Below are 18,582 nucleotides of genomic sequence, written 5' to 3'. Positions count from 1 at the left end.
TTATATGGAGAGAAAGGGAAATAGGATGTGGGATGGGAATACGGAAAGGAGAAACAAATACTACTAAATTATTCTAGCCACTTGAAATTTTTACATAGAGTCAGGCCTATGCCACACTAAAGGAACTAAAACAATTAATGTAAGGAGTTAAAATCACTGCTGGCTAGCCTACCAACCACCAGTCATAAGTTTTTATGAGAAAATGAACTACAAGTTCCAAATGCATTCAGCCTATATTGGTGCAGTAAACAGGACAGACAATGGGAGTCCCGGTTCCCATGTCCAAATGGAAAATAACTAAAAACAGGTAAATGAGCAAACAGCATTACATACTATGATGAGGGCTATGAGGAAAAGAGTGTGCAGCCAGAAAATAGTTAGGGGTGCACATTTTAGATAAGGTAATTGAAATCTATGAAGAGGTAGCATTTGTATCAAATTCAGAGGAAGAAAAGGAGGTAGCCATTCCAAAAGCAGGAGAAAGAACTGTCCAAGGGAATAAGCCCTGAGTCAAGTCTTGTTCAGGTATCTTTGGGATCACTGTGACAGCAGTAAATCAGATGGAAGAGTGACATACAATAAAGTCTGAAAAGCCAGACAATGCAGAGGTTTGTAGGAAGGAACTGAGGAAGTTTTATAGGTAAGGAACTGAGAATTTATTCTGATGTTTTGAAAGGCCATCAATGAGCTTATAAATTTGTAATTTTGTAGCACAGCTTATTAACTGAGGATGTTTCATAAATCATAATAGTAAAAGTGAATATTTTAAACTGAAAAACTTCCCATTATCTGGAATCTAGTTTACTATAAATATTGATCACAGGCCTACAGCTATTGTAACCTTTCTACTTGTAATCAGCAAATTCCCCTTCCTGGCCCCAGTGCAATATTCCTTTCATAGCACTTACCAGATTTTGAATTTTTTTGTTTGTTGTACTGTTTTTGGTCTTTTCCCCACACTGGTCTATAAGTTCCACGAATGCAGAGACCACACCTGTCGCAACATTCTTTTCCAAGAATCTCATACCATACCTAATACTAAGTGGGTAATTAGGACTTATTTATGGAACAAGGAACAAAAATGATTTATGTAGTATTTAATGAGCACCTAGTTATTCTTGACCCTGAGGAAACAGAAAAACTGAAGTGTGCCATCCATTCCCCCAAGAAGCTCAGGGCATGTGTGCGTGTGTGTGTGTGTGCGTGTGTGTGTGTGTCTTATAAACAGCTAGGTTACAATGTGCTCTGAACAAACTGTTGTGGGAGTCCAGAGGAGGGGGCACATATGGTCTAACAAAAGATTTTCTCTGTGCAGATATGAATATTTATATGAAAAGCCCAATGAAGGTACAAAAATATAATCAGAGATGTTTAATGAATACCTTTACTAAAATTACACACATTTTGTGGACATACATCTACGGCATAGAACATCTGTGCTTATAGCAGCTGAGGATAATGGCATGCTGCCTACATTATTCCTGGATTCAGCTTTGGGGAACATCTGACAAGCATCCCACTAAAAAAGGAATCTCCAACTTCTCTGCAGAGCATAAGGTAAGCTTACACAATATCCAACCTGAAGTGTGAAATTCCAGATTTCCCACCCCCCACATCTCAGGGTGCCAAGTTTTGAGCTGCACTGATTCAGCAGTATGTTTATAGTCTTTTCACAGAAATTGGTGACAACACAGCTCTTTCCGACCTTTATGGCACTACTAAAGGAAAACTGTAATGGCCAACACTATTTGGGCTGCAGAGCAAATCATAAAAGGTTAAAAAAAATAAAAGGAAAACTAATAGGATCACAGGATTACATTCAGCATTATTTAACAAGTGATAACATAGAACAAGTTAGCAAAAACAAAAGCCTTTTCAGCAGACTTGGAAGCAAAAACAGTACTGTGTAACACAATTTAGATCTACTGTTTTGCTGAAGCGAAATCTCGCATTCCTTAAAAAAAGGAAATGACTTCCTCCAGAAAAAAAAAAAAAGCAAAGCAAAAGCATGGCATTTTATAGATTATTTTCGTATTCCATCAAAAAAGACAGCACAGCATGACCCTCAAAAGAACATTTTCGCCAGCTTTAGCCAAGCACTTTTAGCCAGCTTAAAGAACAGGTCTGTCTACTGCCTCCTAGAAAACAGACTATGCAATAAAATGCAATTTGGGTTATAACAAAGTTTAGAGCTACACATCTCAAACGAATAAATGTTGATAATGTAAATTTCAAGAGAGACTGGGTGTGGGAAAGAGAATAAATTTATGAAACCACAGTGGTAAATATTCAGTAATAATCTATCAACTGGACAAGAAATAAAGGTGCCTTTGTCGGAACAGGTTAATACAAAAGGCAGATTCGTCGAACTTATTTCTCAATTGGAAGCATCGTAGGGACAAGTTGTACAAGGGGCTTTGACTGGTTTTTCCCAGCACAGAATAAGCGGCAAAATAAATGCTTTTAGAACTTGGATAGCTGGAACTTTATGTGAACGCCAATGGTTCTAATGTAGTAATGCTAAATGTCCTTACGACAGTCTAACTTGTGTTGTGAGTCAATTAAACACAAGCATTGAACACATTCCTACTAGTTCGAGAGTCGAAACGGAATCTTTACTCTCTGCCTACATACAAGACACTAAATTTGACTATCATAATATGGATTCATTAATGAACTAAGAGACTTCAAGAAAAATTACATATCCGATACCAAGGATGCAAAATAGCAAAACGACACAGAAACGCCAAGCACCGAATTGGAGAAAACAGGTTAAACGCGGCTAACTGTAATCCCATTCATCCCAGTGATCCTGGGAACACCGGCAAACACTACCAACCCTCCCGTCCTTCCTCCTTCCAAGAACGCTGCTGAAAGAAACCCTAGCTGGCGATCTCAGAGCTTGTCAATATACGCTGAAATTTCTAGAAAAGTTGCTGATGAAGAAGCATGGCCCAGCCCGCATTCCAAAAAGAAGGCCACCCCGGCACCGGATGCAACACGCTGGTGGACTTGGCAGCACCTGGGCAGGAGGGTGTGGACCTGACTAGGCAAGGTCGGTTCCACTCGGGCAGCGCCTCCACCCCTCGGCCCGCCCAGCCCCGGCCCGCCGAGGTTCTCCGCATCCCGACTCCCCCTCAGCAGCCCCCGGGCTCCCGCGCTGGCACTTGGCCACCTCAATCTCTCCACCTGCGGCCAGAGGAGCAGGCGCCCCTCGCCTTCCCCACAACCCCGCGCGCGAGGGCAGCCGGCGCGAGGAAGCACGGCGTTCGCCTCGCTCGGGTCCCTACACACCAATATTCCAACGCCCCACCCCAGAGCATGCAGCTCTCTCTCCACCCCGCTCGAGAGTCGTGCCCCTAACACGTCCGTCACACCCGGCCACCTTCCCCAGGCCGAGCCCGGCAGCCTTACCCCGACCCCCGAAAGCACACGGCTTGAAATAAGACCTCCTACTCCAGGCGACTGAGTGACTCTGATCCGCGGCGGCCCGTTCGCGACACTTTCGCGATTGCCGTAAAGGGAGACAGGGTCGGAAAGAGCGGCGGCGCGGGCGCGCTCCTCGGGGCGGTAAGCGCGCCCCAGGCCTGGCCTGGCTGCTCGGGAGCGCGCTCCGGAGGCCCGCCCTGTCTTCGTCCGGCGGGACCGCTCCCGACGCGGCGGCCAGCACTAGCCAGACCAGGCAAGCAAGGTAAGCCGAAAAGGGGATGAGGGCCGGCCCCAGACCGCTGTCGGAGGGTGTGTCAAAGGATGGGATAGGGCGGGTCGGAGAAGTGGAAGCGGCCCCGAGCCCGCCCGCCACCCCCCTCCCCCCCGACCAAGGTGGCCCGCGCACGAGTCGCGTGCCAGCTGGCCCTACGCCGTGCGAAGCTCGGGAGAGGGACCTGGTGGTGGTCGGGGCGCGGGCGGGCTCCGGGGGACCGGGGCGGGTGTGTGCACTGGGCTTAGGTCTCCGCGCTTCACCTTTGCGCCCCCATCCTTGGGCGGTCCCCCTCCCACTTCCCTCTCCCTTGCCCCCTATCCGCGAGCCGGGCCAGGCTCCACCTCCCGCATTTTTCCTGGCCCCAGGTGCTAGTCCGAGGGCTTTGCACCTCTGAAGGAGGCAACGGTGTAAATAGTGCCTTGGTTTTGTTTTAAGCGGCTACTGAGAACCTTCGCCCCAGTCCCACAAAAACTGCAGTTTTCACTCCCAGGCTCAGAGTTCTTGGTAGGGTGCTTGGGGGCAGGTTTGAAATTGAGATCTGTGTTGACCTTGTGTTTACCCGAAGCTTGTCCACCACGCGCAGTTCTGTCGCGGGGCGCATTGAAGGGTGTGTGAGCCCAATACGGAAAGGTAAATGGCTGGTCCTTTATATCCTCACACCGTGCTTTCTTTGCATTAGGATACATTTGAAAAACAGAAAACACACCAGGGAAATTTTTCCAGTTCTCCCAAATTTTAATTTATAAATCAGTACCCAAATGCCCTTCTGTAATTCTTGTGGCATCATCAGATTCTCCCCCATTTCTCTCCCTATAACATTTGACCCAATGTATAACAAAGTTACTTAATCTTTTAGACTCTATAGGATTTAGCAATTACAAGAATATCACATTTGCTAGAAGACCAAGTTAGAGTTTAGACAAATAACCGTTTTCTGTTTTGCTTTGGGCCTGATGGTTCCATAGAATTTTTTTTTTTAAGCTTTCTCTCTTTTTTAGGCTTTCTCTCTTCAGTTGGAATATCTAGAATTTACTTTCTTGTTGTTTCTTATCAGTCACCACTTAGAGGACTCAGCAGATGAATAAGGAATTCATCTTATTACCAGCGGCATTCAAACATTTGTGAAATTTAAGAATTGTAACTGCAGTTCTGAGTCGTGGATCTTCAAAGAAAGTAGAGAAGGTAGGTGAGAGATGCAACAACATTTTGTTAATCACTCTTACTACTCTATGAAGATTATTCCTGCTTATTTTCAAAGGTTTCCTTAAATCATTAACCATTAAAATTTTAACTTTATTTGCTTGGCACTTAGCCAGCCATACTTCCAGCTTTCCACTGTGAAAATACATGAGCAAAAGTAGTCTTCCTTACCAAGTCAGTGCACTTAAAGTTTTCAGTTGTCATTAGCAAATTGGTAAATCATTTCAAGCCCTGCTTCTCATCTAAACTGTCAGTTTAAACAATGAGAACCCTCAAAGCCTAAGGAGATACAACTCCAAGATGATTCACACATGCAAAGAATTGAGTGTTGTTCCCCATCCCTGTGGCTAGTTGTACAGAATTGATAAATCAACTCTCATTGTTAAATTGTGTGCTTACTCTGTTCTACTCTAAGGAACAACCCTTTGATATAGCTGCTTTCCAAATCAGAATACTGTAACTCAGAGAAGCTTAGTAATTTTCCTAAATCACACAGCTGGGACTTGATAAAGCTAGGATTTGCACTTGGCTAAATGTCACAACTGATTTCACAACTGTGTTCTTTCCACTGCATCACACAGATTAGTGATTTTTTTTTCCTCCTCTCACAACTGTGTGTGTTCTTTCCATTGCATCACACAGACTAATGTTTTATTTTGCTTAATAATAAACTATTGTTCTTTCCTCATTTTTGTCTTTCCTTTTGTAGGAGGAAACTCAGTGTTTTTCCTTTCATTTTATCTTTTTTGAGGTCAGTGAAAGTTGTCTAATGGGAGAAAGGATAGGAAAATTGACATCCTGGATTTAAAATATTACTTAATTTCTGATGGTACAACATCATTATAAAACACACTAGTACACTTATCTTGAGCACTGAGTAACGTATAGAATGGTTGAATCACTGTATCGTATGCCTGAAACTAATATAACACCATATGTTAACTATACTAGATTTAAAATAAAAAAATTAAACATACAATTATCAACTCTTTAAAGAAAAATAAGTTATTAATAATTCTATAACATAGTGTTCTACCCATGAACAAATATTGATACCTTGACTTGAAATTGTACATGTTTAAAAGAAAGCAGTTTGAAATACCCCTTTACTCTCTTTGTATGTAGATTTCAAGATTTACAAAGGTGCAGGTTTGTGCAGATTTGAAGACGTATCTTATGAACTTGTAAAACAGGTAATTCATCTTTTGCATTCTACAAGAGGAACAACCATTTATGGACCATCTATGACAGTATTTCACTTATATTAATTCATTTAGTTCTTGACTAAACCTCTGTGCAGTGGCCATTATTTTAAACAGTTAATTGTAAAAGATAGCCCTTATTTCGTACCAGTAATGTGTTAGTTTCTTGTGCTATGTCAGTGCAATCCCTGTGATAGCTATGTAGCATGGTACAATAGAACTCTCCTATTGATACTGGAAAATGTTCTATGTGTTCACCATCTTCCGTGGTAGCCACTAGACACATGTGGCTTTTGAGCACTTGAAATGTGGCTAGTGTGACTGAAAGACTGAATTTTAAGTTTTATTTTAGTCATTTGTAATTTTAATTTAAATAGCCACATTTGGCTGGAGGATTCTGTATTGGAACATAGGGTTACTCTGAGGTTTTAGAATCTGGATAACCTAGAAAAATGATAATACTGTTTGCTGAAGTAGAAAAGTCGTGAATCCTTTTGGGGTTTAAGATAATTTGGATTTGGCTGTTTGTTCATTCAGAAAATATTTAGTGAGGGGTGCCTGGGTGGCTCAGTCATGAAACTCTTGATTTTGGCTCAGGTCATGATCTCATGGTCCGTGAGATCGAGCCCTGGATTCGGCTCTGCGCTGACAGCTCAGAGTCTGCTTGGGATTCTCTGCCTGTCTCTTTCAAATAAATAAATAAACTTAAAAAAAAAAAAAAAGAAAAGAAAATAGTGAGTGAGTGATTACTATGGGCAAGGCCCTCTGCTATGCTTAGGTAGTAGAGTCTCTTATCAAGGATTTTATCCACTTAAAGACACTCTCCTTATCTGTCCTACTGCAGAAGATAATAGCCATGAGAGATGTGCAAATCTAGCGTTCTCTGAAGAAGGAGTGCTTATTTCCAGATGCAAAGAGATAAGGGAAGGTTGTGTGTGGAAGATGGTATTTGAGCTCCATTGTAAAGAATAGGAAGGATGTGGGCGTTCAAAAATGATTAAAGGGAGAGGAGGTTATGCTTCTAGAAATGAGATGGACATGATGTTGTGAAAATTACTTTTGCTAAAACACCTAAATGTTGGATAAATTATATTAGCCTTTAAATGCATAGCAGGCGTGTAGAACAGAAAGGAAAATGCCCAGGGCTAAAAGTCAAAGAGAGAGAGCAGAAACCATAGTAGTAAACTAGCAATGTGTCTTTTGTGGGGAGAGGGCATTTGGCTGATAGCAGAAATGAAGCACAATTAGAGTCAGCTCATAGGCTCCTCTTCTCCCCACCACCACCCCCCGCACACTCCCCCCAAAGTAGAGAGGTATAATTCATACCCCTTTAACTTCTCAGGTATACAAATCCAAGAGGCACCATTCACAGGTTAGTTTGTGTAAATGTGTTTCAGGGGATGACCTTTCTCATAAAAAATAAAATGTAAAGATTTCTACTTGCAACTGTACAACTCATGGCCTTGGAGAATCACCTTCCCCCTCATTCAGCCAGGATCCTCAAAAATCCACACTCAATGAAAGGTGGGCTAGGAAATGTATCTCCTTTCTGGCAAAGGAAGATCACAAAGAAATTTTCACCCAGGTCCAGGTGAGGGAGTAAAGCTCCCCCTTGAGAACCTGAAGCTACAGGGTCTGCCATCACTCAGATTCAGGGCTCAATTTACATATCTACATGGTCTGAAAAACCTGGAAGTCAAGAAATTAAAGTTGGCCTAGGTTGGTAATGTGCCAGAGTGTCTGGCAAAAATAGTTATAGACCCTCCCTGGCATGATTCACCCTTTTTTTCTTTTCTTTTTTTAATATTTGTTTATTTTTGAGAGAGAAAGAGACACACACAGCATGAGCGGAGGAGGGTCAGACACAGAGAGGGAAACACAGAATCTGAAACAGGCTCTAGGCCCTGAGCTGTCAGCACAGAGCCTGACACAGGGCTTGAACTTGGGAATGGCAAGATCATGAGCTGAGCTGAAGTCGGACGCTCAGCCGACTGAGCTGAGCCACCCAGGCGCTTCTGGAATGATTTACCCTTAACCTAAGCCTTTTAGAATTCTCCCAATTAAAATCATCCAAATACAAGTGCATGGTCAAAAACTATAAAACAGGTACAAGGGGTGGTGGAACCAACAAATATGAAATTAGATTCCTCTAAGGATGTTGCATTAGAATTACCCAAAACAAATTAAAATAATGTTCAAAGAGAAGAAAGGAGAAAAATTAAAGACTTTAGAAGCAGTTCAAACTTTCTAGAAATTGAGAATCATTATCCCAGAAACTTATGCCGGGGAAAGCACTATAGGAATGTGGCAAGGAATTGTCATGTTTAAATTGATGAAAAGCATTGATAGAATGTTAAAGACTCAGAAGGGAAAAAAAGAACAGAAAGAAGGAGATTATGATAATTCAGGCAGGAAATTACTCAAACCATGTCTATAATGGTGACTTTGGGGATAAAGGAAAAGAAACTTATTTAGCAAGATTTAAATGTACATATTTAGCAACAAGTCAGATGATCAGAGTAAATGACAAGTGAAAAATGGCTGAGATTTCATTGTTTAGAACCTCAGTCTGAGATGCGGACGCTGAGTGTACTGGAGGGTTGTGTAGATAGGAGTTGTTCTTACATTGTTCATGGGAAATACTCAATTTCTGTCCCTCAAACTGTGAGAAGATACCCCTCCAAACATGAAATTGTTTTCACATACAGAGGAGTAATTTCTTAGAATTTGAAAGTATTTCTGTATTTATTTTTGAAAAGTAAATGCATTCGGATACATTAATGTCTTAAAATTCATTATGATTACTTAACATTCTCCGTCTGGAGTTGAAGAAAGAAAGTGGTGATGTGTGTTAGGTGTGTATTTAGGTGCTCTTTTTCTTCCCCCTGCCCTTATGCATGTAATGGTGAACAAAACAGTTGGTTTCTGCTGTCTCAGAATCTAAGGTTTAGTGAAGATAAAACCAAGCAAACTAGGAACAGTTAAGTGAGATAAATGCCCTGGTTGGAGAAGTAAAGGGTACTATTGGAAACAAACTAGGGCCACTCAGCTGAAGCTGGAAGATCTGGGACTTGAATATGTATAGGAGTTAACAGGTGGTCGTAGGGCTGGGGGGATGATAGCACTGCGGCCTGCCATCCAGACAGAACAGTGTACATGAAGGTCTATGAGTGTGCAAGAGAGCATGACCCATTTGAACATCTGAAAGAAGTTCGCTATAGCAGTAGAGCATAGTGATTGGTGTTAGAATGGAAGGCCTGTGTTTGAATTCTGTCTCTACTGAGCTCCAGCTCTGTGACCTTGCACAGTTTTCTTTGTCTCTGTAATTCTGTTCTGAGAAGTAAATGAGATCATGTAATTAAGATGCTTAGTAACTTGGTGACACAGAGTAGACACTGTGTTTACTTTTGTAATGATGATGAAGATGGTGATAACTAGAACAAGGAACTGGGAACAAATAAGTAGTCAGAGATGAATTATGGAAAGGTAAGTAGAGATCAGACAATACAAAGACCTTGTAGATTGTGTTAAGGAGGAAAGACAATTTATAAGGGCACAGGGAGGCACCGAAAGATTCTTGTAGGAGAATTTGGTGGTCAGATTGGTATTTCAGAATTAGAAGGATCACTCTGGTTATAGGGTGGAGTCTAGATTGATTATGGTCCACACTAGAGAAGGACCATTTAGGAGATTATAACAATAATCTGGTCAAGAAATGATGGTATTTTGGGTAGAGTAGTGGCAGGGAAGATGGAGAGAAAGGGTAGATTTGAAGGATATTTGAGAGATTGAATAAACATTACTTAGTACTTGATTATGTGTGGAAAGATGGGGGAGAAAGGATGTTTCTGAATATGGCAAGTGGGTGAAACTCGGTTCCATTTACCGAGAAATTGAAAGCAAACAGGTGTTAGGAGATGGTATGGGGGATGATTTCAGAAGTGGGACAGCTCATGGTGATAAGTACAAGATTGTGGGAGTGGATAGCTAAAGAAGAAGAGATGAAATACTTGTGAATAATCTTTTCTAATTTGTTTTTGTTTTTTTTTCTACTTCGGAAGACGTGTTTGAGATGTGGTGGTTTCAGCAAGGTCTCAGTTTCCTTCCTTCTGCCCTAGTAATTTGGACAGCTGCTGCTTTCATATTTTCGTACATTATTGCTATAACACTCCACCATGTTGACCCTGCTTTGCCTTATATCAGGTCAGTGAAATATATCCTTTTATAGGAGACTGTTTCATTCACATTTTAACATTGAAGCCATTTGCAATTGCACCAAAAACCATAAGATACTTAGGAATAAACCTGACCACAGAAGTCAAAGATCTGTACTCTGCTTCATAGAACACTGATGAAAAATTGAATAGGACACAAAGAAATGGAAAAACATTTTATGCTCATGGATTGGAAGAACAAATATTGATAAAATGTCTATAGTAGCCAAAGCCACATTTAATGCTAACGTTTAAAATTCAGATTTCATGTTTGACATTACAACAACCAAAGGGATATAAAAAGGAAGTTATGTTTGGTTCTTTCCATGTGATAGAAAAATGTGGAGATGGAATTAGATTCACTTAGTGAACTAGTTAGTGAATTACGATGTTCAAGTGTCTTGTTTTCCAAACAAGTACTTGAGGTTGTCTCAGAAGAGAGATGTGGAATTATTCTCCTCTTAAAATTCAAAAATGCTGCAAACAACAGTAATAGTATTAAAATGTAATGGTAATGGCAACTATTTCTTGACCCACTGTGTACAAGGTAATGTTTCAAGCATTCTTCAGGTCTTAAATAATTGAATAGTTACAATTACCCTTTGAAGTAAGAATTATTACCCCCATTTGAGAGAGGAGGAAATGAGGTCCGAGGTTAAGTTATTTGTTCAAGGGCACATGATTCAGTAAGTGATGGAACCAAGGTTCAGTTTGACTGGATAATTTGATTCTACAGGCTCTGCTCATAATCTTTATGACATGTCGTCTAGATCTTTCTAACACATTTAAGTATCAAAATTTATCAGTGATATTTTTGAAATTTCAAAACTAATAACGATGTTAGTATGGGTACTCAGTTGCATGTGCTATGTCAGTAACTCTCTTTTTTTCCCAATTATAAAGGCAATATATACTTATTCTAACACATTTTAAGCAATACTAGACTGATTATAAAAGTAAAAAATGAAAGCCTGTTTCAGCCCTCTCCAGTTCCTGCCTGTCCAGAGGTAATATAATGGTTTTGTTGATTTCCTTCCATTGTTTGTTTTGTTGCTGTAGTTGTTTCACTTGTTTATCTCCTGAAAAGTAATCTTTCCAACATAGAAAATAGTGAACTTTTAAAGGATGATAAACCAAAAGCCTAAATTTACCTTTTAAAAATATCAAGAAGAGATCAGAATGTTACCATCTACATCTGTTCTCACAGTAGCATGCTGTGGAGTAAAGGATATCAACAAATTGGGTACACTTTGGGAAGATGTACAAAAATCAAAGATACTTTTGAATTTAAGGTTCCAAGTCTTGGAATAATCTGATGAAGAATCACCACCGTTCACCACTCTGCTAGCAGAATATGTAGCTTAAGGAGCCCGTTCATTCTTTAGTAACTCTTTAGCGAGCATATATCTGTGATTCCTGAGCATCCGTCAGCATTTTTACTTCCCCTTCGAGAACTTGTCTGCTTTCACTTTAAAGAGCTTTTAATCATTTAAGAGGCCATTGGGTTCTTCAGAGTTTCAGTTCTGTGATGGTACTGCATGTGACTTTCTGATAGATAGTACCCTAGACACTTCCTTTTCCATCCCTGTCGTTCTGCCTTTTTATTTTCCTGCTAATGACCCTAGTAATATTACCCTGGGATCTTTCTCCAACATTCTAATATATCTAAACTCAGTAGTACTTAATTTTACTTCTCAGGCTCGTTTCCTTCATCTGAAAAATGATTGAGTTAGACTAGATGCTCTGCAAACTTCCTTTCAGCTCACACACCCTATCTGAAAGGTTTAGTTGTTAATAGTCCCAAAAGACATAACCAAGTGTAAATTTCACTCCAAAGACAATTCCACTGCACATGTTCTCTTAGCGGTTCAAGTAGTGGACACTCAGGTAGAATGCACAAGACTAGTACGGGGGCGCGAGGAGAAATTATTAGAACTTCTGTGTGTATTTTGTTTAAATCTCAATGTTTAAATTTATATAATACATACATTTTGAAGTTACATGATCAGATTTTTTTTTTTTTTTGATAGTGTATGATCAAAATAATTTGATGACCACCGGGTTGGGGCATCATGCTGATGAGGTGATGGACTTGGCTCTTTTCACTTGTGGGCCAGTTTATGTCATTCTGATGCAGAGCCAAGGAAGGAGCACACTTAGCCAGTCGTCTTGGAAATGCATGCTTTTGTTTACTTATGGGATAGTTCAAAACTGTAGCATCACTTGAAATACAACTATTATGGATTATTACGGATATTTTTTTCTGATTATAAGAATATATATACATTATTTTTGAAATTTTGAAAGGTAGAAGAAACAAACAAAACCACAATCTCCACCTCCTGAAGGTGATCAGAGTAACAAAATCTTTTGTTTCTGAAGATACATTTTAGAGTCAGAAGGAACAATACTTAGAATTGATATTTGATACTTTAGTTTTCCTGAACTTAACCCAACTTAACTCACCAAACCTTATTGATTCCTTACCAGACACGAGTTTCCATTTCGTTTTTAATCCCATTACATTGTGTTAGTTGAGATCCTTCTTATTTTCAAAAGAGACTTTGAAAGTCTTTGTCTTTTTCATCTTTACTGTAGTTTGAAGGAAGGGAAAGGAGGTAACATTTAATACGCATCTCCCCTGCGTCTGCTACTTTGCTAGATCTTCACATGTATGACCACAGTTTCATTTCCTCTTGTTGGTCTGATGAGGCTGGGAGGGAATTAATAGCCCCATTTTGCAGATAAGGAGCAGTCAGAAGGACTGAAAAGAGCATACCCAAGGTGTTGCAGTAAATGGTGGGTGGACTGTTGATCTGGATCTGGGTATTCCACACTGCCCTGAAACACCGGCATGTAAACCAATGCATTGCAATACATTGTACTAAGTGATTTCGATAGAAGTCTGGACAGAATGCTTTGTGAGTCTGCACTCTGCTAGAGGAGTTGGCTAAGGCTATGGAGGGGAGGGGACTCAAAACTGGTCTCGCGTGGAAGCTCCAGGAGGGCAAAGGCTTTGTCTCTTACTAACCACTGTATTCCTGTCCCTAAAATACTGTCTGGCACGTAGGAGGTGCTTGATAAATGTTTTTTTAATTAACAGGAAATGATTAAGTATTAATTGAATTATAGGTAGCATCAACAACAGATGCCAAAAGACAGAGTTGTGAAAGAACCTGCGGTGTTTAGGGAACGAATATTCCGGTGAGACAGATGAACACACCTGCCCAGGATGGAAGTCAGGAACACAGCCCTAACATACCCAGCATGTGCTTTTGTCTGTGTGTTTTTCGAATCATTTTCTGTTGATTTCTGTTATGTGAAAAAGAAATAAGCTAAAGCGATACAAGAAAAAGTGAACCAGGTAGGATATTGTGAGCTCAAACTGTCATGTTCTCATAAAATTATATAAGAGCTGAACTTACAAATGTATAAAAAGACAAAGGATTTGAAGTAATCCCTGCTATTTTTTATTCTTTAGAAAAAATGCACATGTATACCTAGTGTGAGAAATCCACATACCTTCTTTTTTTTCTTTCAGTGACACCGGTACACTGCCTCCAGAAAAATGCTTGTTTGGGGCAATGTTAAATATCGCTGCAGTTTTATGTAAGTGATGGGAATTATTTTAAAAATTGAAATTAATAGCTAAATTAATTTCCTTCTTTAAACACTACTCTGTTCGTTGTTTTACTTTCTGTTTACTGGAGGGACTGTTATCACTAAATTGTTGATCACAGATATGTTTCTTTTAAAAGAAGAGCAATTTCTAAAAATGCTAAATTACAGAAATCATAGACATATCTATGAGGCTATTTAACTTCTTATCCAAATAGAAGTTGTAAAGTACAACCAAATATTTCTTGAGGCCTTAAGTGGATTTCTTAAGGAACCAGTAGAGGACAGAAAGCTGTAAACACACTGCTCACAACTAACACCAACTAAATTCATTTGGGATAAACAGCTTAGAAGTTTGAGAGCAGCAGTGGAACCACGTTTTGATTTTTGAATGATGTTCTAATGCCAAAAGAATGGAGTTCTACTGGATTTTACATTCCTGTTTATTTTTTTGAACCAAACTTCATTAATGATTTACTAAAATATTTTTTCTCTCAGTTTTGACTGTTTTAAATATTTGCATTCTTCCATATGATATTTATTACTTGCTTCAAAAATTGAAGTCAAGGAAATGATTCAGTGCATAGAAATTCTTCTTATGACTAAAGTTTTCAAAAACTTGTCTACAAAAGCATATCTCTGTTTCCTTTTCTACACTTCTGAGATCCTTGATAATATTTTTGCCATGGAAATTTTGATTTGATTTGACTCTTTCTTGACTAACAAAGATAGTAAAATGGGTTGTTGTGTGGTTTTTCCCCCTGTGTAATTGACTGCTATATCTCATTGAGCCAAATTGTAATAATTTGATGAGAGTGAGGCAAATCATCTTTTAGTGTTTTGTTTTGTTTGCCTAGACTCATTTTATCCATATTTTAGCACTAATTACTTTAGACTTTAATGCTAATCATATAGAATAGTTTGTGTTTTATATAACACTTACCATTAGACATTTTCAGAAAACATCAAACTTCTCTCTTAAGTTTTATCCTGAATATTTGTAAATGTGAGGCCCACAGGAGGCCAGTGCCTTTGAGTCACACAGAGATATTACTAGTTCCATAATGCAACCTTAAAAGTTCTTTGAAATCGACAGCTGATTCTGCTTTTTGTTTTTTCTCTTCTCTCAAATAAAATGTAAAAGGAAAATCTATGATATATGACCTTTGTTAACTGTTGACAACTTTATTCCCTGGTTATTTATTACTTTGTTGTCATTCGGATTATCTCTTCCCAGGCATTGCTACAATTTATGTTCGTTATAAGCAAGTTCATGCTCTGAATCCTGAAGAGAATCGTATCATCAGAATAAACAAGGCTGGCCTTGTACTTGGATTACTGAGTTGTTTTGGACTTTCTATCGTGGCAAACTTCCAGGTTTGTGCTTTAGCCCAGCATAAGTATTTTCCTGAAGTACCTAAATTAATACATGTTAAAAAGGAAACCTGAAACATTCAGTTACACACTTATTGTTTCTTTGCCTTGACAAAGTAGAATCCCCTACCATTAAATTATTTGGCCTTCTTAGAGATCACTACATATACAATTAGAAAAATTCATTCTCAGTAAACTGCTGAACACCTATAAATTATTCTGACCTTTTAAGGATTCACAGAACTCTTTATTTATAAATTATCCCTTTAAGGGTCCACAGGACTCTTTATTTATTAGACTCTTTATTACTACTTAGTTGATGATTACTCCAAGACCAGAGAGAATTGATATAAATTATAAGTGACCAAATTATAGACTTAAACTTAAAAAAAATATGCCTGACACCTATTTTGTATTTATATTCTTGTTAAGATGTTCTCATTGATCACCTCTCTTTCTAGGTGTTCAGCCCCTTATATGAGTAAGTAAAGGGAGGATATGGAGCTCTTCCAGCTTTTTCTCAGGGAATTCTCAAAGTGGCAGTCAACCTTCATAAACATTTCCCAACTCTTCACATTCCTTTCTATTGACATTCTTTCAGCCACATCCTGGGCACATTGTGTCTTTTGATTAATCTCTCTACAGTCTTTATAAAGTTTCAGTTTAGACGTTTGATGCCCTATTTATACACACTCATCATACAAATATACTTATAGAGGCATATTCATGCATCTAGTGTAGTTATTTTTGGTTGATGGATGGCTTTCCTCCCACAATGATTTAAGGCCTCGACACTATCCTTCTTTGAGCTCTGCTGTTCCCTAAGTCCTTAATGTCTTCTGCAACCAGCTGGCTGAAACAGTCAGAGAACATGCAAAAACCACACCTGCCTCTTTACATCTTTAACCTTAACTAGAATAAGTCACATCATTCTAGTAACATGTATTTGCTAGACACAGGGGTGCTAGGAAATGAAGTCTTGCTGAGCATCAGTTCCTGGGGCAACTCTAAACCATGGAAGGGACATACAATTTTTGGTGGACAGCTACCTAGTTGTCTTTGCCACAAATAGGGTCCTGCCTTCCCTGATCAGTTTCTTTCTTTCTTTTTTTTATTTATTTTTATTTTTTAAAACGTTTATTTATTTTTAAGAAAGAGACACAGAGTGCAAACAAGGGAGGGGCAGAGAGAGAGGGAGACACAGATTCCAAAGTAGGCCCTGGGCTCTGAACTGTCAGCACAGAGCCCACTGCAGGGCTTGAACCCACGAACTGCAAGATCATGACCCGAGCCGAAGTTGGATGTTTAACTGCCCAAACCGTTCAGCAACGCGCCCCCCCTGTCCATCAATTTCTAAAGCTCAGTGTTTAAAAATATGTTTTGGAAATTTTTAGTGTATGGATAGTGATTCTTTGCTCTGCTTGTCCCTTGATCAATTTAACAATATTTGTCACCCCCATGTGGGAAAATGAATCCCAACCTGACTTCCACACTTAATATATTACTTCTATTAGTAACTAAAATTTGTTTATGCAATCTAGTAAATTCCAGTGACAGTTCCTGATTGCACTCACACACACTGCCTTTCTACCTTTATCTCATTCACCTACAAAAACAGTTGATATACTTTTTTGTTGTTGTTTTCAGCTTTCATTCTAATTCACTTCATCACCTGAGCCTTATAATTTTGAATCAAATTCCTTTTTCTCTCTTGGTCACATTTCTTTTCATGCCGCTTTGGACCTATTGAATTTCTTCTACATCCTTCCTGGATGGCTTCATTGCTGGGCCTTGTTTATAAGCAGACTCTGTAATAGTACCCAGATATCCTTCCTTCCTTTCTCACATAAACTGTTACTGCTTATTTTAAGTGGCGAGTGCATTGCCCCCTCTTCCCACTTCTCTCTTGCAAAAACAAACTCTAGCTGATTGATACAGGAAAAAAAGGTCCACAAACCAGATGTTTACAGTTCTAGAGCTTGACTTGGAAGAGACTCTAGCGCTGTGTTTTAAAGTAGGGACTTACTGGTTTTACCTCTTAAACATGTCTTGAAAGCATCTGCTTCTGTCCATTTTCATCTCCACTTCTCTCCCTACCATCTCCTTCTCAGCCAGTTCAGATTTCATTCTCTCTCATCTGGACTACTGCCACAGTTGCCTGAATACTTCCTCTGCACTCACTCTTGCAAGCCTTTCATTTAATATTGCTCTGGTATAATCTTTTGGACTTATATATACATCCTACTCTGTTTCTCTGTACCCCTGCGTAGAGCTGTACAGCTCCAAAGTTTCATGCAAAGACATAGAATCAAGAGAGAAAAAGGAGTTTGGCAAACTGCCTGCCAAGCTGCTTAAGTCAAAGGTCTTACATGATCTGGGTGCTGTCTACCTCTTTAACCTCATTCTGCATCATTCCCCTTCTTCTTTTTTTTTTTTTTTAATTTTTTAATGTTTTATTTAGTTTTGAGACAGAGAGAGAGCATGAGCAGGGGAGGGGCAGAGAGAGAGGGAGACACAGAATCTGAAATAGGTTCCAGGCTCTGAGCTGTCAGCACAGAACCTGACACGGGGCTCGAATTCACAAACCGCGAGATCATGACCTGAGCTGAAGTCGGACGCTCAACCGACTGAGCCATCCAGGCGCCCCTGCATCATTCCCCTTCTTAATGTCTTCCCTTGTACATAACAGTGGACTTTCTTTGTTCTTTAAATAAGATAAGTTATTTCACTCCATTTCATGTTTCCTTTGTTGGACATTTCACAACCCCAAGCCTAAACAGATCGAGGTGTCTTAAAGACCTCAGTGCATGCTGTAGTTCCTCAGGGAAATCTGTGAATAGACTTGCTTCTGTGTAGTTTGAGTTTTCTTTATTTGTATTCTTTGTGTTCTCTAAGCTCTGGAAACAAATTTCTCACAGTACTTCTTATAGTCTAATTTTATATCTATGGTTTTTAAAAATTTTTAGTTGATCTACCTCTCCATTAATTGTGAGCACCATGGGTTTGTTCACCGTTGTGTATATTGCATATTTAGCACCTAACATAGTACTTACCACCAACATGTTCTCATTGTTTAGTAACTTCGTGAAGAGGCTAAGGGACTAAGCAGGATGGCTAAAAATTCTCTTGTGATTATTGTGGCCGTCTATATATTTTTATTATTTTATTTTAATGTTTATTTATTTTTGAGAGAGAGACAGAGTGCAAGTGGGGGGGACAGAGAGAGAGGGAGACACAGAATCTGAAGGAGGCTCCAGGCTCTGAGCTGTCA

At 39.5% G+C, this 18,582-nt stretch overlaps 2 protein-coding genes across 18 annotated transcripts in view; one reads left to right on the top strand and one right to left on the bottom strand.

Annotated features, from left to right (window-relative positions):
• The window catches only part of CEPT1 (choline/ethanolamine phosphotransferase 1), a 36,598-nt gene extending 33,042 nt beyond the window's left edge, over positions 1–3,556 (bottom strand). For 3 of the 4 annotated variants that reach the window (XM_053214592.1, XM_027058366.2, XM_027058365.2), the window contains exon 1: positions 3,415–3,553. The gene's annotated coding sequence lies outside the window, so the exon portion shown is untranslated. Of the gene's footprint in view, positions 1–3,414 lie in introns of all 4 variants that reach the window. The other variant, XM_053214593.1, reaches the window with a different exon arrangement.
• DRAM2 (DNA damage regulated autophagy modulator 2) overlaps positions 3,547–18,582 on the top strand; it is a 113,007-nt gene continuing 97,971 nt past the window's right edge. For 9 of the 14 annotated variants that reach the window (XM_053214598.1, XM_053214595.1, XM_053214596.1 and 6 more), the window contains exons 1-6: positions 3,547–3,691; positions 4,758–4,885; positions 6,029–6,096; positions 10,167–10,308; positions 13,861–13,928; positions 15,175–15,314. In XM_053214598.1, coding sequence (XP_053070573.1) covers positions 10,178–10,308; positions 13,861–13,928; positions 15,175–15,314 — 339 coding nt within the window. In that variant the 5' untranslated portion in view covers positions 3,547–3,691; positions 4,758–4,885; positions 6,029–6,096; positions 10,167–10,177. Of the gene's footprint in view, positions 3,692–3,957; positions 4,334–4,757; positions 4,886–6,028; positions 6,097–10,166; positions 10,309–13,860; positions 13,929–15,174; positions 15,315–18,582 lie in introns of those variants that run through there. The other 5 variants (XM_053214600.1, XM_053214601.1, XM_053214599.1 and 2 more) reach the window with 3 other exon arrangements.

The sequence above is a fragment of the Acinonyx jubatus genome, chromosome C1, assembly GCF_027475565.1.
Source record: "Acinonyx jubatus isolate Ajub_Pintada_27869175 chromosome C1, VMU_Ajub_asm_v1.0, whole genome shotgun sequence".
NCBI lineage: Eukaryota > Metazoa > Chordata > Mammalia > Carnivora > Felidae > Acinonyx > Acinonyx jubatus.
The sequence above is the reverse complement of the archived record's forward strand: the minus strand, read 5'-3'. Positions and strand labels throughout refer to the sequence as shown.